Consider the following 22,523-nt stretch of genomic DNA (forward strand, 5'->3'; position numbering starts at 1 on the left):
AAACGGTGCACTTTTTGCGTCTTCTTCACAGAGCAGGTTCTTCACTCCGCAAAACAAGCCGCTTTTACCGACGATTGTGATTTGCCTTTTTTTTTTGTTTTTTTTTAAATATACAATTCATTGCTGTTGTAATGTGTGATTCAAATAGTTTATGTGATAATTAATCTCTACCCTTTGCAACAGTAAAGTGCGGCGCCTCATACGCTGTGAAAACGAAAAACGAATTAAAAGGGAGGTTTGTTGTCGCGTGCCCTGTTCTCGGTGCAAATTTGTGAGCCGAAATGGCGACGAGTGTCCTCCTTCCTAAAGGGAAATGTTCATTCGTTCGCAGAGAGCAGCGACTTGTAAACTTGCCTGATTTTCTGTAGCACGTTATTACACGTAAAATGGATTTTTCCAGGAATCCCGGGAATTGATTTTCTCCTGCCTTTTCGATGCTTTTCAGCGTGTGTTGCTTACATTATGGCGCTTCTTGTTTTAGTTCAAGCTCTTCACTAAAAGTACAGCAATGCTAAGAAAATCGCGACTGCTCATTTGTACGTCGGGTTCGCTTATCTGCCACACTAGGTGCCGCGGACGAGCCCAGTGGGTGCGCAAAATTTACGAACTTCCGCTTCCGCTATTAAAAATCATTTAGACTACATTGTTACCACAAATATTATAATTCATTATTGATATCATTCCCCGCGTGCCAGCTTCCATTTATAACGTAAACTAATTCGACGAGACGAAACGGGAAGTGAACGGGAAAGGTGGGTATCAGAACTAAAAGAACAAACAATACAAATCAAGACAAACATGCGGGGATCAAAAGCAGATGAGAGTTTGCCTTTTTTACACATCGTAATGACTATGAGAGGGCATTAAAATATAAAAAAAACTACAGCGGACGAAAACAAACTGAGCACGTTTTAGAAGACACGCGGAACGAGCAGAGCCGGCACGGCGTTACAGTAGCGGAACCAGGGTGAATCGTACATTGCGTGGTTGCGCGCACTAAGTCGCTTAGTCCGATGGGCCAGAACGCAAACGGTGAACAGTGCAGCCAACAACGGTGGCCAAGCGAAGCGCCAGTACAGTAGTGGCAGGAGTGCCACGGTCTGCAAGATATCGCCGACGTAGTTCGGTTGACGGACGAAGCGCCACCCGTGAGCGACCAGAAGCCGGCGACCCTGGTACGTTGGGTACGTTTGGAGACCTGATGGAGAGAGAGAAACGGAAATATGCATTCGGATCTGCTTGAGGTTACACGCCCTTCGTTTTCGGTAGTCCACTTACCGACAACCTTTTTTCCGAGTGGGTCCAACCGGTAGAGATACTTTATCCACTGCGCGCTGCGTTTGAGGACTAATCCTACGAGCGCAACAGTGACACAGACAGCAAGTGCCCAGATCGGCACATCCGAGAGCTTATGAGCAGCGACGTACTTTGGCAGAAGCGTGAGCATAAAGGGAAACAGTGCCTGACGGAGAAGGTACTGGGTGCCAAAACCTTCCTGTTGCAGCTCGAACGATGCGGCCAGATGGTGCTCGAAGACGAGCAGATCGAGAAGATACAGCACCGTCAGTCCGGCGGCAGTCAGAGGGGCCGCTTCGCCCGTGACATTACGCGCCGTGAACAGCAGCCGCTCCTGCAGTGACCCCTCGACGAGGCTCTCGGGGAGTGGGGTAAAGTGCAAATTGCGGTACAAGATGATGCAATTGAAGAGTAGGGCCAAGACAATGGACACGTGGTAGGTGATCAGCTTGAGGTTGAAGACGTTGAGCAGGGTCGGATTCACATCGCGGCCGGCAAACATGTCGTACAGCATGCGTCCGGTGCACGCGTAATGATTCATTTGCCGTGGTTCTGTGTAGCGGGTTTTTACGTACGCGAGTACGGACACCAACAGGGCTCCGGCCAGGCTCAGCACCAGCAGCTGGTTGTAGCCACGGCTTACGACGGAAAGCAGCGGGTACTTGTAGCAATACTCGGCCACAAAGACAGCCAATCCAGTTCCCAGTGCGACCAACAGTCCGTTGAAGGTGTGAGCACGTTCTGGGCGGGCTTCGTGTGCTAACCGAACCACTCGGCCGGTCGGTAACGCGGTCAGCAGTGCGACCCCGCACGTGTACAGCACGTAGAACATGGCCACTTCACGGTTGAAGTACGTCGAGAGAGAGCAAAATTCGTCCCAGTTTCTTGGCACCACAAAGCGACAGTCACGATGCGCTGCTCCGGAGCAGAAATGGTTCGTAAAGAACGCAAAGAGGGGGATCACGAGCGCCAGAAGCGTGGCACGGACTGGGCCACCGAACTCAACCAACTGTTGCTGCTGTCTGAGGCTGGTTGCATCGGGGAACTGCATGCCGACACCGTTATTGTTGTCCCCTTCGGTCCGCCGGAAGCTCTTGTAGTCGGCATCGTCCTCTTCATTGTCGGAGTATTCGGCAAGGGCGCTCATCGAGTGGGTTTGTCTTGAGCGTTCCGTTGTCGTCGTCGGCGTGGCGGCGTTGGTGCGTTGGCTGGTATTCGGCGTTACACTTCGCCTGCCGACCAGGTCCTTAGCTTGCCCGAGAATGTCGCTCACTTCGGTATCGTCCAAAATCACCGACAGACGTTTGTCGATGACAGGTGATTTTTTAAGCATCGGGAAACCCTTTTCGGACCGATCCTCCGATGCGCGGATACGCTCCGAGCGGCGCGGCTCATCTTTCATCAGCGGTGATACTTTGACCGGTTCTGCCGGTAGAGGTTTGACGGTAGCCGGTGCCATCGGGCCAGCCGGAGAGGTAGCTTTCGGTTTTCTTCCCGGAGACGCACGACGCGCTGGCGATGCCTTGCGGGCCGGTGAAGTACGGCGAGCCGGTGAAGCCTTCCGTCCCGGAGACGGTTTACGCCCGGGAGATGCTTTGCGTGCGCCCGCTGTTAGCGTTTTGCGACCGGGTTTTTTTCGGTCCATCGCATCAGCTGCGGACTCAGCCGTCGCAGTGTTCGAGGGGTTACTGGCAGGGACACCCAGTGCTAGGGACATCCGTTTACCGCGCCGACTATCCATTGCACAAAGGAAACCGTCGTCGTTGCCGACCACACGATTGTACTGTTATCTGTAAGAAATGCAAACACTGTTACAACAACCACAAACCTTAATTTTTTTCGGGCAATTTAAATAAAATGACCATAAGAATGCATTTTTAGGTTAGAACCGTGCGCCCGCGCACACTACGATTGAATCTTTGCCTGGTGATCGCACACAGCGATCCGAGGTTGTTAAAAACACATCAGCAGCCCGCGAGATGGGCGTGCGAAAGAGATAATAAGAGTGGCAGAGAAGCCCGCGCGAGAAGAAGAAGAAAGACATGGTAACATTGTCCCGGGGGTGCCGCAGGAATGTTGTTCGGTGGCCGATAATGGCGATCGGCTTTCCATCTTTGAACGCGGTGCAATAGCGCGGGCAAACAATACGAAGCCGCCACACTCCGGTCACTGGGTGCGCATACACACACAACCTAACGGTACCCGAAACTGAGCAAACCAAGCGACGGCGCATTCCTTGCTTACAAACAATAAAAACGGCGCGCATCGCGTCTGTTCCAAAACAAGCTTTTCGCACCCCGAATGGTGGCCAGAAAATCACGCCTAATTCATGCGAACTCCACGTTGCCTACCTGAGATCGGGTGAAATGAGGCGTTCGCGACTAAACACGGTTCACGCACTACCGACTAGCACCTAAAAATACACACTTTTCCTGCCGCTCGCGCTCAGAACCCAAGCATCACGCAGGACGCCATTCGACCGAAATAATCGTTGTGGTGTTCGTACGTTGGAGCGTCAAACGGTGTAACGCGCGCGTTGTGCGTTAGGGCGTTACACGGTGTCAGCGTGTCACGTTGTAGCACCGCTAGGTTGGTAGCTCCGGCTCGGGGAAGCGCAAACGAATCTCGAACGACGGTTGCTGCGATGCAAGTGGAACTCGCAAAATGCGAGACGTTACTGTACAATTACCAGATACCCTTGCCGAATCAACCGCCGGTTGATGTTGGTTCTCTGTTTTATCCGACAATCGTCTTGGGCGCTTTTGAAATGGTCTTAAATGGAAAATAATTTTGAACAAGGACTAAACTTACTGCGCTTATGGTATTGGTTGTACTTTTAAATGCGGCTCTCGGCGAACGATTTTAGTCACTTATTCAAGCAGTAGGTTGCCTTGACGTTCGTGCCTAGATGTAGAATAATTCTTGTACAACCACGGCCTGCTAAACCGACTTTTGCCAAACGATAATAAAGCCTGCGAATGTTCGATTTTTATGATGAATCCCTGGTTTTGTTACCTCAAGTCTAAACTAGATTAGGTGCGATCCTTTATAGTCACAGTTTGAAACTTTCGGTGTATCGCATTACACCGACTTACCAAAAGCTCATCGAGCGCTTAGCGAGTTGCCGCGGTGGATTCAAACTCTCCACCAGCCGCGCTAAGCCCATTTCCAAGCTGCTCACACGCTGCCGAGAGAAAAGCGAGACCGTGCCCACGCAAGAGAGCGACAGCGCCACGGCCGAACAGGTTCGCCGCCTGAAGAAACGGCTCAAGAAACGACTTCAAGTCGCCGCGATCGTCATGATCACCCTCAGTTCCGAAGCTTCTCTCGTACCGCACGGAAGGTTAGTGTCTTGGCGCTCTCCTTGACGCGCGCGACTCCATTGCATTGGCCTTCTCGGCCGTTTTGTGTAGAAATCGCGTACCAGGGTGGTGATCACGTACGGCGATCGATGTGGTGTCAGTTTTCTCTTCCCCGGTTCCACTGCGCGGCGTTTGTGAATTCACTGGTTTGAGGTTTGTGCAGTGCGAGCTTCAGTTTTATGCCCATCTGCTGGACGCCCACGGTGGGAGTCACAAGTCACCGGACCGGACCAGCTCGGGCCAGTGCATGTGCAACGTGCAGCAACACAGCCAGCAGTCCAGGTGCCAGAGATCAGTGACGTCGGAATATTATTGTTGACTCCGTAAGACCCGCGCAAGACTGCGCCCTTCAGTTCGGTTGCGCAAATTCGCTCCCGAAACGATCACACAATAACTGTCAGTGCAGCGCGCCGATGTGCCGGGCATTCGTTATACGAGCGTTCAAGTTCCGGCTGACGGGCACTATACGGTGCAGCTCGCCAGCCACGCTGTTGCAATCGGGCTGCGGTCCCAACGCGGCGAAAGCCCCCCCGGTTGGACTGTAGCGGTGGCGCAAGCGAGACATCCGTACCGAAGGTGTGGTGTCCAAAGTGAGACCGAACGTTAGACGACGACGTCGACGACGACTACGACGTTTGATAGTGTGCGGGGACAACCTGCGCACATGCACACCGACCGAGCGCCCGCCAAGCGTGGAGAAATCGATATTGTGCAATCTCTGGTGGTGCAGCCGAGCAGGCAAATTGTTTGTCACCCAACGATCCGAAGGAGTGGCGTACGATACCCCTAGGCCTAGGAGGGTCTATTTTGTACTTTCGATCGACGAGGGTGCTTTTCTTAATACAAATTACGAATTCCAGGTCCGTTCGGGAGGCAGCATGGTTGCTCGATCGATAAAACGGTGATCGGCGAGACCCGTTTCCGGTTCCGGTGCCCTGTAGTGCCAGTTTTGGGTGCAAAATAGTGCCAAGTGTAGGTGAAAGTGAGACCCCCAAAACCAAAGTTGTGCTGCCCGTGGGCAAAATCTGGTGCAAATATACACGTGTTTGGTAGGAATTAGTGAACCCAACTGTCAACAACGGTCGGAGCGTGGCGGACCGGTCAAGGCAGAGGCCGGTCAATAGGACGACTGGCGGCACTATGAAGCAGATCCGGCAGAGACGCGCCGCTATGCTGGCGTTTGTCGTAGCATTTGTCCTCGCAGTGACACTACCGCAGTCGGCGGCACAACAGAGTAAGTACCGTGTGATGGTCGGATTCCACCGGGAAGTCGTTGAAGCCGTTTGAGTCGAAAAAGAGCACGCTTTCGTGCAATGGGGTGTGTAATTGATATTCCCTGCGTATGCGCTGATTGCAACGATGCACATAATCGCCACTTGGGGTGCCATTTCACCCGATGGACTTCTTCGCTAATCTGCGTTGGCCTGCGGACCAACGATTAAGGAAAACTTTCGTCACAACCCGGGAGAAAGCCCGAAGGTGGTCACTGGATATGCCGTGCCGCGAAGATCGGAGATAGTGAGTTGATGTTAGATTAAAGTGAATGGCCCCTAATTTGAGTACGACACCCGGTTTGGTTTTTTTCTTAATTCCGGTGACCACTTTTTACAACACTAATGAATTTTATTACTTTATTCATACAGCGATTATTATCTGTCAATGAGTAACAGAAAACGCACCGGGCACATTCCTCCGATAGCGACGGGATGTTTACGGATTGTAGCTGTTTTTGTCTGCCGTTCCGTTAAAACATCGATTTGCATCCGATAAAAAACTTTTAATGGACCATTGGGAGCCAACCATTCATGGACAAAACATGAATGGTTCATTCATGTAGAAGTTTAGGTAGCATTTCGCAAGACCTAAGAACTGCTGGTTTAAATGGTAGTCTTCTTGGGTTTGCGTTGTTCCCTTAGCCAAGCGATTCATTTTGGTTCGGTATGCTAAGGTCGAAATTCCCCGTTTTCAATTAATTAAAGGCGCCATTTTTTCCCCCAAATTGAATAGTTCCGTAGTTTGCACATTAATGGCGTTACCTCATCATCTTTGGCTGCAACCAAATCCGGACAATTAAAGCATGTTTCGTATGCCCAGCTTTATGGGCAGATTGTTGCATAGGAAACGTGTAGTCGGGCTGATCTAGCCGCATGCACCGTCTTTCCGAAACGATGTACCATATGTAACTTGCCCAGCAGCGGCGGGGCCGTGGAACTCCTTCCCGGTGGGAAGGTTTTTTCGCGGTGGACCATTTCACTTCCAGTCCAGCACGCTCCACTTGCGGTGCTGACCGGGCTGACCAAGAAAGACTTTCTAGCGTGCGGCGTGGGGGTTTTAATGCGTCCTAACCGTGGCCATTTTTGTCCCACACACACACACACACACACACACACACACACAGTGCCCTATTGTTGCATCACTGCCGGCGACTGACCGGGTCGCATAAATAAAACGTTCACTGCCGTTCAATATTCACCGACCACCGGCGGAAGGAACAGCATACTTTTAGGACCACGGTGGGATCGTGTGTGTTCTTTTCTTCGGTCGTCGATCTTTGTCCCCGCAGCTCTCGGTGTGTCGTTTAAAATTTAGCGCCCCTACGCGAGGAGTTCGTCGTCTTTTCGCGCATTGAAGTCTATTGATTCGCGTAACGGAAAGACGCGTCGCTGAGTGCTACCGTAGGTCCGTCGAACGAAGCCATCATGTTCAATTGAAAGTGACCGATGTTTTGCGGCTCGCGTAGCTAAACTTTTCTCCAAGATCGCTGCCAAGACCGTCGGTGACCGGTGTTCAACTTTTACACCGTAGTTGGCGTAACTTTGGTTCAATAAGTTGTGCCATTGCCCTCCAGTGTGCGCCCGGTCGGTAATGAATACCACCGGCACCGCCGCACGTTGTGAGACCCACACACTATAAGTTGCATGCGCACGAAGCTCAGGCAAGCACCGAGAGGCAGCTAATTATGCAACGTCTGTACGAATTTCTCCCACTGAACGGGCGGAATGTGTAATGTAGTCACAGGGGCTTTCTTTGTGCTGGCTGTGTGCTTCGGTTATTGGGAAAATAATGTGTCTGCGTCTGCGTCTATGTGGATCAATAAAAATGAGAGAAAAGCGCGTGGAGAGGGCGCAATTTAATTACCCGTCGCCACATTCGTTCGCGTGATGGTTAAGTGTGTGCGTTACGTGATGGTTATGTATTTTTGATTACCTCCACAGACGAGAACTAAACAAACTTTCGTAAAACGGTATTAGAAACGATTAGGGCCAGCTTCCATTTTCGCTTCAGCTGCAGCCGAATTGACGACGATGGGATGTACGGCTGTGGTAACGGTTTAGTGGCTCCCTGAAGCTCCTGATCCGTTGCTTCTCGCAGCACACTTTCATATCGACTCTCCGTTCTGCAGCAACACGGGCGGGCGGGTTCGTGCGCATGAGTGCATACGTGCGTGAATGTCGTTATCATGTGCACGGCTCGTTTCGGGCGCTGGGAACCCTTGCATTCTATCGGCCCTTTCACTGGGCGTTCACTTTTATGCTTTCCCTCATCAAATTTGGCACTCTAGTTTGGGCGGCTTCGTGCACCTTGACGATGGGGCGCCTAGCAATTATTACTGATCGACTTCAGATGCTCCCCGTTTGTGCTGTGTACCAATAGAATGGCACACCGATGGCTCGCAACAACTACCGATGCCGTTGTATAACGGTGACGGTGTCACGTGTGCCTGCGCATTAAACGGCGTCGGCGTTCGTTACGATAGATCGATACGCTCTAGCGAAACGGCGAATGGAAGAAGATCGCGCGGCCCGCGAACGCTCTTGGGCAATCCCTTTTTTCGCTGGCTGGCATGTTGCGGCAACTTGGCCTAGAAGCTGCGGGCGCTTCCAACCACCCAAAGAGCGCGAACAAGGAGCACCCATCTGCTCGACGGCGACGGCACGATGGCATTCCGACAATCCTTTTCCCATCCGATAGCATCCCGCACCAATCGATACAAGAAGAGCACACACACAGCGAGAATCCAATCACCTTCTAGCGTCGGGAAAGGAACGGCACTCGGCTCGGGAAGGAGAAGCAATTGTTTTCAACACTGCACCGATCGCACCCAGAAACACGACATGATCTATCACGCATTTGCATGCCCACTCTGTCAACCGGATCTGTCAGCGGGAGGTGCTCTAGGAGAAGGGCTGTGGGTTGGCAGAGCGACGGTATAACCCCCAGTCGCCGATGTCACCTTTAGCGCTCCCTCTCTGAGTAGACAATGATAGCGTACTCTGGTTTCGCCGTCCCTGGCTCAACCTTAGCCGCGTGTCTTTGGACTTGGAAAGGGTGCTCCGGGCGGTTGTAATCGATTGGACCCGGTGCTCGGCTCGGCTCTAGCACCGCAAGGTGGCACTGCGCTCTACGGCTCTCTAGAGGTCGCTGCAGGGAACAATGGCACTCGCGCCGTAGTGTGGAGGTTAGAATGAAGTATGTAAGGGTTGGTTCTGCTGGGGAGGATCACCTGAACGATCCACATAATATGGCTTAGAGCGTGGCGCGATTGTTGTTACATTCCAAATACCGTACTCACTTAGGCCGTAATAGAATGGTCGTAAAAATTGTTTTATTGGTTCGCGCCTTGAGCGACGAAATGTTGCATCTGTCAAACAGATGCCGTACCATCGCCCCCAAATGTTGACCATAAATTTGCACAAAATTGAAGAGCTTTTTCATGACATGTGGAAACATGTATTTTGAAAAACTGAAAACCATTGAAACGATAGGCATAATTGGTGCTCCGGATGGTGCAACACGCTTCGATCTGACTCGCATCCTTAGAGCAGAACGGCACTAATGAGTGCGGAGCGTTATGAGATGGCACGTGTGCCAATTTAGCTCACGCCCAGAGAGCCCGAGGATTGGGAGGTGAGTTTGTGCAACCGAAACTCCGGTGCCGCGTACCAGCCCCACGACGGACCGTAATGGATTCGCCAGATCGATGGAAGGGTGCGAAAATTTGGTGTTCGATCTAACGAGCCACCGGGCCCGGGCGTTCCAAGATCAACATACGGCGCGGTGATTATGTGCATACGGCCAGAGCAGCCGCCGCCGCAACACGGTTGCGAAAATGCGCAATCTAGCCATTCTGACGCACGCACGCTCTTTAAACGCCGCGGCCGGGCGACCTTTCCACGAAGATTTGTTTTGTTTTCGATTCTTTCTTCTCGCGCGGGTTGCCTAACGGACGGTTCGCGGCTGGCGGCCGGCCGCGGGGCCGCGTCCAAATTTTTGGTGATTGACATAATTGTGCTAGCCTTTGCCGGGCGGCCTTCTCGCAATGACTTTTGGCTGTCAAGGTTGCAGCCGCCGATCTCGAACTGGGGCTGCTAATGCTGACGGAACGAGTTCGTTCTTAAGAAACCTTTGGTGGACCTGTGGCTTTGATGGACCAGTGTAATTGAAGCTTGAGTGTTGTTTACAACGTTGCTCGTGACGTTGTGAAGCAAAAGGTGATTTTATCAGGATTTTTTTGGACTATTTTTTATGGTCCAGGAAAAAGTGCTCAACAAGCTACTGTTGTATTTTGAAATGCTTTTGATGGCGGTAATTTCGCACTCCAGAACACGGAACGCGATGAGGCGGTGATTTGGTGGGATCGGTCGGGAGTTATCCATTACTAACTACAAACATCGCCAATTGCCTGTACAAATCCCTCAAAAATCGTGAAAAACGAAAACAATAAAACCTCACGTTTTGAAGGTTACGAAACAGTTTGACAAGTTGTCTTGTATGAAAGGCAGCATAAAGGATGGTATTATTGATTATAATTTGCACCGCAAGTCCGCGAGTGGTTGCAGGATAATTGTTCAAGTGCACTCAGCAGTAGCAGAAAGCCGCTCCAACTTTGATCGCAAGCGTTCGGCGTCAAGCCAGGTCCTCGTCAGCCGTCGCTACATTTGTTCTCGCGATTGGCCTTGTCCTCGAAAGTCGATCAAATTAACACCCGATTGGTTCGCTCATCACAACGAGAACACACGGGCACAATTTCGGTGCCAATTAAAGTGCTTTGATTAATTGTTCGCTCAGCTGTGTGGCCACACGGCCACCGGGCCGAGGTGCTACCCTCTCCGTGGTGTGTTCTGAACCGAATCAATCGATCCAGTGGTGCTCCACTAGACCGCACCGCACCATACCGCATTCAAGTCCATTCTCCATTTTCTAATTGCACCGCTCGGCACCTTCGCTCTGCACGGTCCAACCAACCAACCGATCCGCAGAAACAAAAAAAAAACAATAATGCAGAAACAAACACTAGAAACCGGGCTGCGATAGGAAATGGTAACGCGAAGCGCGCTTTTGGCGACCTCCGCGAAAGATCAGAGCGAAGGAGCGGACCACGGGCGCCGCGGTGTGACGCCGGAGCCGTGAACGCCAAGTGACTTGCGCGAGCGAAAGGTGGCGTCAAGCGGCGAACCTCGCGCGCACGCGTGACCGAGAAGGCAGCAGATTTGCTTTCAGTTTTGCCACCACCGGGCGCTCAAGGTCTACCACATGGGCTCGCTCTGTGTGTGTGTGTGTGCGATTGTCCGTTTTTTTCTGTTGCTGCAGTGTGTCGTTCCTCGCCCATGGACAGCTGGAAACTGGACCGATCGGACCGCTCGCACGGCCTGCGGCCGATACGGTGCAGAATGTGGCCGGGCGCAGTTTCGCTTTCGGACCAGTTTGCTCGTACCCACACCCCCCACCACCGATAGTTGGCCCACCCTCGGGTGAGATAAACAAGACTCCATTCCGATTCTGCAAGCACTAACCACCGCGCGGACGGAGCTCCATCATTGGTAGCGCCTGGAAGTTGCTGCCGCCGGTATGTCCTCATTGGGGCCAGCGTAGAAAAAATCATTATTGTGAAAATCCTTCCACGAAGGCAGGGACGGTGCGTCCCCGAAGCCTGCCAAACCGGATGCGGTCCGGCGGTGACGGGTGCTGACGAAATTCGGTTCGGCCGGGAGAGCCACACTTGCCTAGAACCTGATCGGTGGCGACTTAACGCGCTCTTATATTACGACCAATTAACTTAATACGACCTTTACGTGGCTGAGAAAACAGTCTTAAAATTTCGATCCAGGTTCGGCGGATTTCGAAGATTTACGGTGCTAAGTGTGCGCCCTAATGCTACGCCAATAAACCGGACCTGCGACGAGACCGGATCGTGTAACGCCACGGTGCCATGAGAAGACAATTAATTTGCACATAAATATCTCGCTTCGCACTAGACGCGTTCCTTATTGTTCCGTTTTGGGGGTTCCGAACACAGGATCGGGCGGAAAGCATCACAACATCATTAGCATAGCATAGAATCTAATCTGTCTTGGTGTGAGCGAGAGAAGCACAATAGCATCGGAATGGCATACAATGAAATGTGAATAAATGTTCGCAAACATTCTCGCGCCAACCAAACAAGTCTCTCCACCTGACCCCTTCGAACCCGGTTTCTTCTTCTCCCCCCGATTTAAAAAAACCCGTCCTGGCCCAAACCCGGTTGACAAAGCCAACCGCCGATCGCTGCGGCGAGTAGCAATGTTTCGCTTGTATAATCGTAAAAAAAGGCCACGCGTCCTGCCTAAAACCTATTCGCCAACAGCCGCCCCAAAACGGGTTCCGCCTAGTCCGCAGGTGGACGGCGATTTATTAGCATAATATGGTGCAGACTTGCGGGCCGGTGTGCCGCAAGTTTGTATTAATTTCTAGATCAATGCGCCAACCGGCGGACCGCGGGCCGAGTTATATGACGATCGTAAAGTATGGCGGTCACCTTGTTTTCGTAAGCGGGCCCGGCGCGGTGCGAAATATAAAATTGCGCGAAATCAAAAACCCGGCCCCGGATGACGACCGGGCGAACATACAATTTGCGTGCCCGAATCGACCCAACAAGGCCCCGCCGTAGTCGTTCTCACTTTTTCCGGATCGCCACCGACGATCGAGCGCACTCCGATCGGGCGGCTACCGGCTATGAAATCGTTGATTAACACCCCCGAAATGGTGGGCCAATCGGCGTTAATTCCGCGTTAAATGGGCACAGGACCAGCCCACGGACCCGCCTTGCCCTGAGCCGAGTGGGCCGTTCGGCTGCCCGTTATGATTTCGTTTGATTGTTCGCTCCTGCCGAAGACGATCGCTTTACGCCGAGCCGTGTGCCCGCGAAGCGTGACATTTAGTTTGACATTTCAGCACTCATTACCGACCGAGTGGAGTGGCGTGGAGTGGACTGGTGTGTGCATTCCTCTGTCGGCAGGCTGGCGCAACCGGCCGCCCGGGGTCGGGCCTTCGAATGTGACGCTCGGCGGGGATGCCGATCGGTGGGGACCGTCGGTGCGTTCGTGCGGATGGAAAGGTCAGGAAGTCGACCGAGGCACGTTCTTGGCTAGTAGTGAAGGGTTTCGCCGTTCTGCGCGATCGGCTTCGGCGCCTCCTCCTCGGCGATCCGCACAGAATTGGCTGTCGAAACCGTTGAACAGAATGTCGATCGATAGTTGAAAGGATGATGCGCCGGGCGGATGCGCCAGTGACTGTTGATTGAGCGAGCGGCGATCTGGCGCGGTGGGGTCTGAAGCTCAGATAAGGCTTCTGCTGCCAAACCCACAAGGAAGTAGCTGAAAATGGTAAAGCAACGCAAATCGTTTCCAAATCGTGACCCTCGTGTTGTTGGCTCGAGTCAAGGAGCCACGTTACCACACCGCCGAGAGCGATCGATGTCGACAACGAAAGTTGCGGAAATATTCACCGGAGTTTGCGGACAAACCTAAGCCGTGTTATATGTCGTATTAGAGGGGGATGTTTTGAAAATCACAAAACTAATTCCCCGAATTCAGCAATTTATTCCACTCGAGGAACGTTTTGGACTCGGTGACCTAGGTCTCCTTCTTTCGAATCCGCTTTGGTCGAATTCTTCACCGATCTTGGACATTCTTCCTGCATGTTGCATCTCTGATGTTGCGTCTCTGCGTCTCGATTCGGCCTTGAAGTCTTGGAGGAACCACTTTTCCCACCCCAGTACTTCTGCGACGTTCAAGGCGTTACAAAACACGCGTCATTCGGTTTCACTTCTTTCGCGTTCGCCTGGCCCAGCAACCTGACCGGCAACGTGGCCTTCGGGACCGGGCCATTCCGGGACGGCAAACTGATGCAGGGTCATCACCTTTATCAATGCCACACGATCGCTGGAATGCTTCGAGCAGATTACGATGATTACATGGCACGGCTTCGACATGTGACGGTGAGTAATCGGCATGTCGGTGGAGGTCACTCCACCACCATTTCTTTCCGTGACCAGCGCGAGTTTATCAACCCGGTGACACAGCTGGCTCCGAGTGCTGTCGAGTGCTCCAAGGATAAACCGGTCAAGTTCCTGGTTTCACTTAGTCACGTTAGCGGAACTGTGCGGGGATCCTTCCACTTAGAGACCATTCGGCGATTGATAGAAACAACAGAGATGTGCAGAATCTGGTTTCAAATTATCGGAACCTTGCCTAGGTGGTGCCCTACAAAAACCCTCTAATAGTTTCTCCACCTTGCTGCCGTGAGCGGTACCAACGGAGCGTGTCAGTTTCTGCACGCACTGAATAGCAATAGAAAATAAACAAAGCGCTGGAAAGAGAAAGGGATTGATTTTGGTTTGCGAAACAATGGTGTCAGCCCAGTAACCGCGCACTTTTCGGTTAATTCGGTTTCTGCTTTGGGATACCCAGGCCACGTCGGAATAGGAAAAGTAAACACGAAATGAGTGCATAATTTGAAGTGATTGGGAAAATAATCTTTTATCGCGTGGAAAGTCAGAGGAAAGCGAATGATTAGTCGACAAGTAACCGGGCGTCATGGTTACCATCATTTGAGAGAGCTTTGAGCATGGAGATTCTTTTATCTCTTTATCGCCATGGTGATGCCCTGGTGAATGGCGAAATTCCAAGACAGTAAATCACGGTGGTTTCGGCTCATAGGTTGCTTTGCTGATTTAATATAGTTAAAACCGGAACCCATGGACGACCAATGAACGCTTTTGTTGTGAAATATAACATATCGAGTGTAGATCATCATCAGGTTGACGAAATCCTTTGAGCGATGATTAACTTCGGACAACGAAGAACCTTTCATTGCAAACTAATGAAATCACCCACCGTCTAAGAAAACCCGCTGAGGACCACTCGCATCGGAGCGTGGACTTCCCAAACTGTCAAATGAAGAAAAAAAAAAACTCCCGAAGCATGCCCGCGGTGCGTAACAGAAACGGCCCAATGCCGCCGTGGGGCGCACTTTCGCGACAAGTCATCCGAATGATGCGCACGTCAGAAACGATTGGCCGCCCCGGGCGGAAAGTGGAAATGACACGCATCGGATTGATTAGGGAGTACCGGCACGGACTCCGTGGAACGGTGGAACCGACCAGACTCCCTCCTTCCCGCCACAACCGATTGTGGTCAATTTCTTTCGCCTCTCGGCCAACGGGGAACGTAACGTGAAATTGCATTTCACTTTTAACCCGACGATACTGGTCGAGAGTTTCCATTGGGTCCATCGATCGGCACGGTTAGCTGGTTCCGCCTGGTCACCGGAGCGGTTGCGGGTGGGCCGCCAGGGGCCACTTAGTGAGGGTTAGGGTGAAACTGAGAGCCGATACAATTACGACCCATTACGGATTGGCGGCACCGCGGCCGGTGGCAAATTAAATCGGAGAAATAAAGTGAATTTTTGGTGACTGGAAGTGAAACCCGCGGTCGGCGCCACCGCCGCGAGGAGCGTCTGAAAAGGCTAATTGCCCAGACCGTGCTTTCCAATCGATCCGACCCCTCCCGCGCACCCTAAACGGCGAGTTTTATGATCCGCCGAGGGGGGTTGATGCGATACCGCGGCACGCAAAATATAAGATCCACGGGTTTACAAATTAAATCGATTCAAATGGGTGATCAATCGCGCGTCTCACTCTGACGTGGCGTAATGCAAAGGCGTTTTGGGCCAATTTCACAATGGACACACTGGACGGTGCAGCCCAGGGTAGCCCGGCACCTGTCCTGTCCATTCGAAGCTGACGGATTGGAAACGCGTATTGCGAGGGCAGCCGCCCGCTCGGGGCAGTGAAATGGAAAATTGGTCGTAATAAATGAAATTAATCTCTGGATGCGCAGAAAGAAGTTGTGAATGCGTCTCTTGCGTAGGACCCGGTGTGCCCGTTAGAGTTGGACGCTTTTTTACGACGCATACACGCAAGCAACGCACGTATGGTGGTTGTAAACGCTGGCACTTAACCGGCGGTGACCGATGGAAGCCTTGGATTTATGCTGCGGCGCGTCGCTGATGGCTTATGGCCGCCGCCGCCGCCCGCAAACCGTGGAGCCTTTCGACAGACCCGTCCGCGTGGCAACGTGACGTGTGCTAAATGGTTTTCAAAATTCGTGAAAAGACATAAAATAGCGGACCATCATTGTGAAATGGCACACGGGTTGCAGAGATTGAGAAAAAGTCGAGCAGTTCGAGAGGAAAGCTTGTAAATTTTCGTAAAATCGACGAAAGCCTTTCTCTTGCCTCGACTTTGTCAAGTCAAGTACTTTGGCAAGTAGAGTATATTCAACTAAGGTCAACTATTAATACATTAGGTAAAGCTACAAAACTGGAAACACCGTTTATTGCTTCAATTTTCATGTTCCAGCTGCAATTTAGTACTTCCCACAATACCTGATCGCAGAGCTCAAAGGTCGCTTCGACTTCGACACACCCGGAAGTGCGACTCCGTGGAATGTGGTTTTGATTAGGTGTCGAGCGCCAGTCGTCAATAGTCCCAAAAATGCACGACTCGGCGACATAATACCTCCGCGGGTCCGCGGGGTCCACTCCGTGGTCCCGCCGGTCGAACCTCGGTGCCGGACACGGACAGGAAATGTGTAAATAAATGTAAATTGGAAAGATGCTGTTAGAGGCCTGATCGGTCGCTCTTTCCGATCGGTCCGATAGCGTAGGGCGTTCATGTCCGGTTTGGAGGCGCAACAAAAGCGCCGACCACACCGCGTTGTGTTGTTGGCCGTCGTGTCATCAGTCATAAGGTTTTGAATACACCTGTCAGTGGAGCGTCATCGAACGGTTGCGGGTGCATTCCGTTGCGTCGTCGTTGCATCAGCCGGACTTTCTAGTGGAATTCCTCGGCAGGATCAAGCGATACCTTAAACAGAGCTACGTGAGTTCTAAGTATGTCGGTAAATCATGAGGCGCCGCCTATCCGGACTCACCCAAAAGGCTGGCAGAATGCCTAGCGTTACCCACTTCCTGCAAGACCGTGAAGCTTGCTGACCGCGACCTGTGCTCAAAGTGACCCATCAACAGGTATTAAAGTAATAAACCTTCCATTAAAAGCTCCCAAAACCGGGCACGATGAAGGCTGGGTGGCCCGAGGACACCGACCCACCGGGGGCTTAATTATACATTCCATATTTACCCAATTAAGAAGCATCACGAACCACCCGAGGCGGCCGCTCCGGGGCCCGGGTGGTTTATCTAAACAATCGACATTAAATTTCGCTCCACGTTTTGCTCTTGGGAGGTTGGTCAGAGCGATGAAAAGGCAGCCCGAGATGCCGGCGATGTTTGTTTGGTTTTTCTCCACTCTTCACACTGCTTATGTCATCACTCTGATGATGTGCCCTCCAAAAACTGCGAGATGTCGCATGATCGCACCCGATTTTCGGCCACCGTTGGGTGCCGCTTGGTATCTCGCCTAGGCCACGGCAAAAAATGTGTATCGTGGCGCGTTTCGCGATCTTCTGGGGGCGCTCTTCGAGTGGCCACTTGACGGTGGTCGCGATAAATCCGGTGGAACCAAAGGTCGACTCAGCTCGCGAAAGCGAAAGTTGACGACGCCGAGGCGTGGACGACGACGGACGACCGTGCACGGTTGGTTTTGGAAGTCACTTTCTTCGTGCCCGGACGAAGCCGGTGCTGTCACCCGCCCATTATGCAGATGGGCGCGCTGGTTGCGTAAGCGATTGCGCATAATCGATGTGTTCGGTCATCTCGCTTTCGCCCTGCACGGTGGGGCGACATTTCGCCGTGTCACCGCACATTAGCATGCGGCCGCGGCCTGCTGCTGTTACCGGAAGCTGCGTGATCCGCGACTTGTCCCAGGCCCGCAGAAGGGCTCGCCCGGGGGTGGTGTGTAGCTACGAGCCTTCAATCATTTTCCACTCTCTTCTGGCAACCGCGGGATCATTTTTCACTCTTCCCGACCGCTGCAGGGACAGCGTTTTTGGGGTGAAACTTTTTCGGTAATACTAAACCTCGCCACACTGGCCCTGCGGTGGAGGTGACGGTAACCGGTTTGATAATAGGAACCGGGATGACAACGCGGAAGCGGTTCGTTTTCCCAGGCCCAGGGCCATGAATATGCAACACTGGGCTGGGGTGGGGTGTCACCGCGATTCTCTGCCTTTTTTTTACTGGTCCTCGCATTAATTCAGTCCCCTGGCTCAATGTTTTGACAACATTGGAAAGTCGCTCCGACCGACACGGCTTGAAGCGTTTTACTTTTCTCAATGTCTTGATCGGGAAGTGAAATTTCTCCATTTCGGCTTCGGCTCCGATCAATCATCGTCAGCAGTAGGGTGTTGGCTAGCTCTCCGATACGGGTACTACGCCTATTCCGAATCCTTGGGGGCCCCAATCTTTTTCTTCTACGCCACCGGCAACAATCCGTCACCCGAAGTGGTTGCCCAAACGGCATCGTAGTATCGCAGGTGGAACCATCCATCAAGCGCAGACCACCGTGGAACACCCGCTTCAAGAGGGTCGCACGGACGCTTTAAAATCCATTCCGCCAGCGGTTCACTTCCGTTCGCGGATCGCGGACAGAATAATCGCCCACTCACCCGGTGTGAGATCAGCATTTAATAGGATTTTCGACTGCCGGCACTGGGATGGGAACACCAAGTTCTAGCAGCAGCAGCAGCAACGTTCCGCAAAGGCATTCGCTGGCAACACACACACACATCCTTGGCCATTTGGTAAGGGTATTTAAATTCGTGCACGGCTCGCGCTGGGATCGCCCATAGCGTGATGGGCACACTTTGTCCGTGTGTTTCTCACACGCCCCAACATAAGCGGAAAGGTCACCCGTATTCTTACCGCCGACGGAGACAAGGCCTATGCGCTGCGCAACGAGCAATAAAGATTGAAGTTTACTGGTGTTTCTTCCCTGACGCTGATCGCGTTGATGAATGGTACAGCCGGGCTGCGGGCCCAAAATGGACAAACACCGAGATCGGGTTGGCAATGGCAGAATAATTGCATGGCCGGGGGATGACGTTGATGAACTGCACCCGGCCGCAGGAGTGCCGGGCGTTCCGATGAGTAATTGGCGCCGACTGCTCGCTGAAGTGGTTTATGTGGAATTCGATAGATCCCTTCTTGAGATGGACCCGCTAGCATCCGAATGGGTGATTCAACCGTCCCTCCCCCCCGCCAATTGATGCGCAAATGGATTTGTCATCGGAACGCGGCGAAATTGAAATCCCTGCCGGGTCGAGCCTGGCCACATCCGGTTTAGCGACACTCGGTGCGCCGCTACCGATGTAGGTGAAGGTAAAGTGACTAAGTTCTGGGTGGCTCTCTCGCTGTGTTTTGATTAATTGATGCCATTGACATGCAACGATGCAGCCACCGGATCCGTTGGCAGAGCCAGCGACAGAACCATCAAGCTGCGAAGCGTGATTTCCATTAGAGAATTTAATTAGCTGTGGTAACACTGATTCGGTGGACGTTGGAAGAATTTGTTTGAACTTGAAACAATACAGGGTGCCTCTTTATGACCCGTACTATTTAAATGTTAAATAACTCCGCCAGTTTTCAGTAAATGGATAAGACTTATTTAGGATATAGAATGCCGTTTATTGACAATTTATTCAGAATACAATATCGATTCGAATAGCCCCACAGATAGAAGTCAGAAGAAATTCGGCATTAATAAGCACGTACAATTTTCACAGTTTTTGCAGTTGAACGATTATTTTCAATGTTCAGCGACACAATTTCAGCCCGCTCTTTTTTCGTAAATCGATCTATGACTAAAAAGGCATAGATCGACGTTTCAGAATCTGGATGATTTGTCAAAAAATATTGACAAACTACGGAGTTATTTAACATTTAAACAGTATGGGTCATGATGAGGCACCCTGTATTAAGTGGCAGACGCACGATGCCTGGCCAGCGATCAGATTCCAAAAATAGGTTTCCCCTGCCACGGTGATGGTGACCATCCGGTGGGCTATGTTTACCATTTGGCCCCGATGTTACCCAAAGTTTAGCCACCAGCCAATAATTGGCCGGTCAAGCCACAACATCACTGGGTCAGGTCGCCTCGGTGCCAGAACCTTCCAATTACGCGGACCTTGACGCGGGTGCTCCAGTGCACCAGTGGACCAGTGCATTGTAGCGTGTGCAGTGTGCACCGTCGGTGCAGCGGTAGGCTCGTTGCAACAAGGTTGCCTGTTCCAATCGCACCCGGCGGCCAACGTTAGTGGCGCCCGTTCCGTGACGCGTTCGCTTTTGTTCCGTTTTCACACCGTTTCAACTGCCATTTTGTGAGCAGCCACCCAACCAGCCAGCCAGTGCCGGCCCGAATCGGATGTTATGTTGAGCGGTTTTACGACAATTTAACGGGACGGTGGGACCGCGTATGTAACGGCCGCCGCGGTGGCCAAGAGCTCAACGATTGACAATGCACAATGGGCGACGGCTGGCAGGTTTTGGTGGGCCACGAACGGGAGCAGCACCGGTATGCATCGGTGGTGCGTGTTGGTGCGAACACCAAACCAAATCCGTCTAATCGGGCGGGGGAGGGCGTGAAAATTGCTAATTTTCCGACCCAGCTGTTTGTGTGCACGCGTACGTTTCCATTCACCGTTTCGCGCCAGTTCCAGTTCGGGGACCGTTCTTCGGTGCGTTACGCTTCTGAAACAAGCAGAAAAAAGGGAAACCTTTAGCGGACTCAAGTAGCGGCCGCCGCCGCCGTGAAGTCGTCTTTCCCCGGGCGCGAGGCGGGCACTTTTCGCACATATTTTTGTGGCGACTTCTCAGACTTACCGGGCCCCGGGCAGGTGCCTCCACTCCAGGGCGCACGCACGGCAAGCGATTTTCTGTCGCCACGCCTGCGGAGGTTACGTAAGTTCCCGAAAATGGGAAGGGTGGAGAGGAGCGGCCGAAGGTGCTTAGATCCCGCGGGGGACACTCCGACGGTGGCTCGCTCGTTGACATGCACACCTGTCGCTGTGGGGCGGGCGATGATGGTGCCGGCCGACGTCGGGGTGATTGTTGCTAAAAGTTGTGCCCATTCCCAGGCGCGCGAAGGGTGGCCGCCGGACCGCCCAACCATTGCACAATCGCGGGCGGGCATTAATTACCCTGACACTGTGACCACCGGCAGATGCCCGCCGAGGGCGGCCGAAGACCCTCGGAATGGCACACATTCGACACGCCGTCGTCGAGGGCTACCGAAGCGACACGAAACTCCCACCAAATTTTGGCACCGATTTGGTTGCCGTCATAGCACCTTGGATTCGACAGTAGGCCCCGCGATCTTTGATGGGCGCACCAAGACCAAGGTTTTCGCGGGGTGGTGCATCGAATCGAGTAGCCGGGGCGCCGGGTGGCAACAAATTTAGAAAGTAGCGGCCAATCGAACCCAACCGAAAAGGATGACATCGCGGTTGTGTCGTAACCGAAAGCCAGCCGGATACTCGAAAATGGCCCCGAGAGGGAGAGCGAGCAAAGCAAACTATAAATTATTACATTACGCCCAAACGAAAAGATCAATCGAAACGATTGCACTTGGTTTGCTCAGCCTCTTTCCTTTTGGCTCTCTCTCTCTCTTTCTCGCGCGTTTGGTGGTCATTTCCGGTACATCGCACGCTATCGGGAAAGTGCCGCTGTGGCCAACAATAACAAACCGAAAACCGACCACAAAAAAAAAACAATGAAGGTTAATGAACGAACGTAAGAAGAGTTCGGCTTGAAAGACGCATCGAAAGTGTGGAAAAATCGGGGAAAATGAAACGGAACCGAAACCGCGAGCCAGGCGAAACCGGGCACCGAAGGGAGAAGAAGAAAGTTGCGCCACGGTGGGGCGCCCATTTTCTAATAATGAAATCTCCATAATATAAAACTCTCGATCGAGCGCGGTGCGCAATTAGGCGTGAAACGTGGAGAGCCGAAGGGTGACAGCAGCACCGAAAGGAAAGTGACAGGCCATGCGATGACAAATGACGTTTCGCCGGACGTCGTTCTCGGCGCGAGCGCATTCCGGCCACATTCACGGTTGCATGTGTTACACCCAGGGGGCCCGCATCGAGGATTACATTGGAGCGAGAGAGAGAGAGCGAAGTTTCAATGCCGCTATCTACCGCTGGCGATTTACGGCGAGTCGCCCGGGAGCAGCTCAAGGATCTCGGTCGTTGCTCCCCACTCCTGGCGGCACACAGCTCCAATGGCTCCGTCGGGCGAGCTGGCATCGAATTCAATGTTGCCGCCCGTTGGGGTATTTATTATTATTGGCATTATTTATGATAAACTGGCTACAAGTACCATCCCTTTGCGTGGGGCTTCGTGCGTGCGCAGTATCATCTGCCGAGTCGACCGATGAGCTCTGTTGTCGTCGTCGTCGGACGGGGGTGTGTGCTGTGTGCCCAGCGAATCCTACGTGATGCCCTGGCCCACCTACACTGAGCAAGGAGCGCAACATGGCGCACGTGCACTCGCGGATGGTTATGGTAATGGCAGGACAAAAGCGTTTACCGATTGGTGGAGCGATATTTTAACGACCGCGGATTAGAAGCCCACCATCGTCCGGGGCTT

General features: G+C 52.5%; 2 protein-coding genes across 2 annotated transcripts in view; one reads left to right on the top strand and one right to left on the bottom strand.

Moving 5' to 3' along the window:
* Positions 1-911: 911 nt before the first annotated feature.
* Positions 912-3,781, bottom strand: LOC128273608 (lamin-B receptor). Its single transcript, XM_053011614.1, has 3 exons — positions 3,648-3,781; positions 1,279-3,086; positions 912-1,198 (listed from the first exon to the last, which is right to left on the bottom strand). Exons 2-3 carry the CDS (start codon positions 3,035-3,037, stop codon positions 912-914), a joined length of 2,046 nt encoding a protein of 681 aa, XP_052867574.1. The 5' UTR covers positions 3,038-3,086; positions 3,648-3,781.
* A 1,974-nt stretch (positions 3,782-5,755) lies between these two features.
* LOC128271725 (mucin-5AC) overlaps positions 5,756-22,523 on the top strand; it is a 41,215-nt gene continuing 24,447 nt past the window's right edge. The window contains exon 1 of the mRNA XM_053009347.1: positions 5,756-5,892. Coding sequence (XP_052865307.1) covers positions 5,799-5,892 — 94 coding nt within the window. The 5' untranslated portion in view covers positions 5,756-5,798. The remainder of the gene's footprint in view (positions 5,893-22,523) is intronic.

Source organism: Anopheles cruzii, chromosome 3 (assembly GCF_943734635.1).
Source record: "Anopheles cruzii chromosome 3, idAnoCruzAS_RS32_06, whole genome shotgun sequence".
Lineage (NCBI taxonomy): Eukaryota > Metazoa > Arthropoda > Insecta > Diptera > Culicidae > Anopheles > Anopheles cruzii.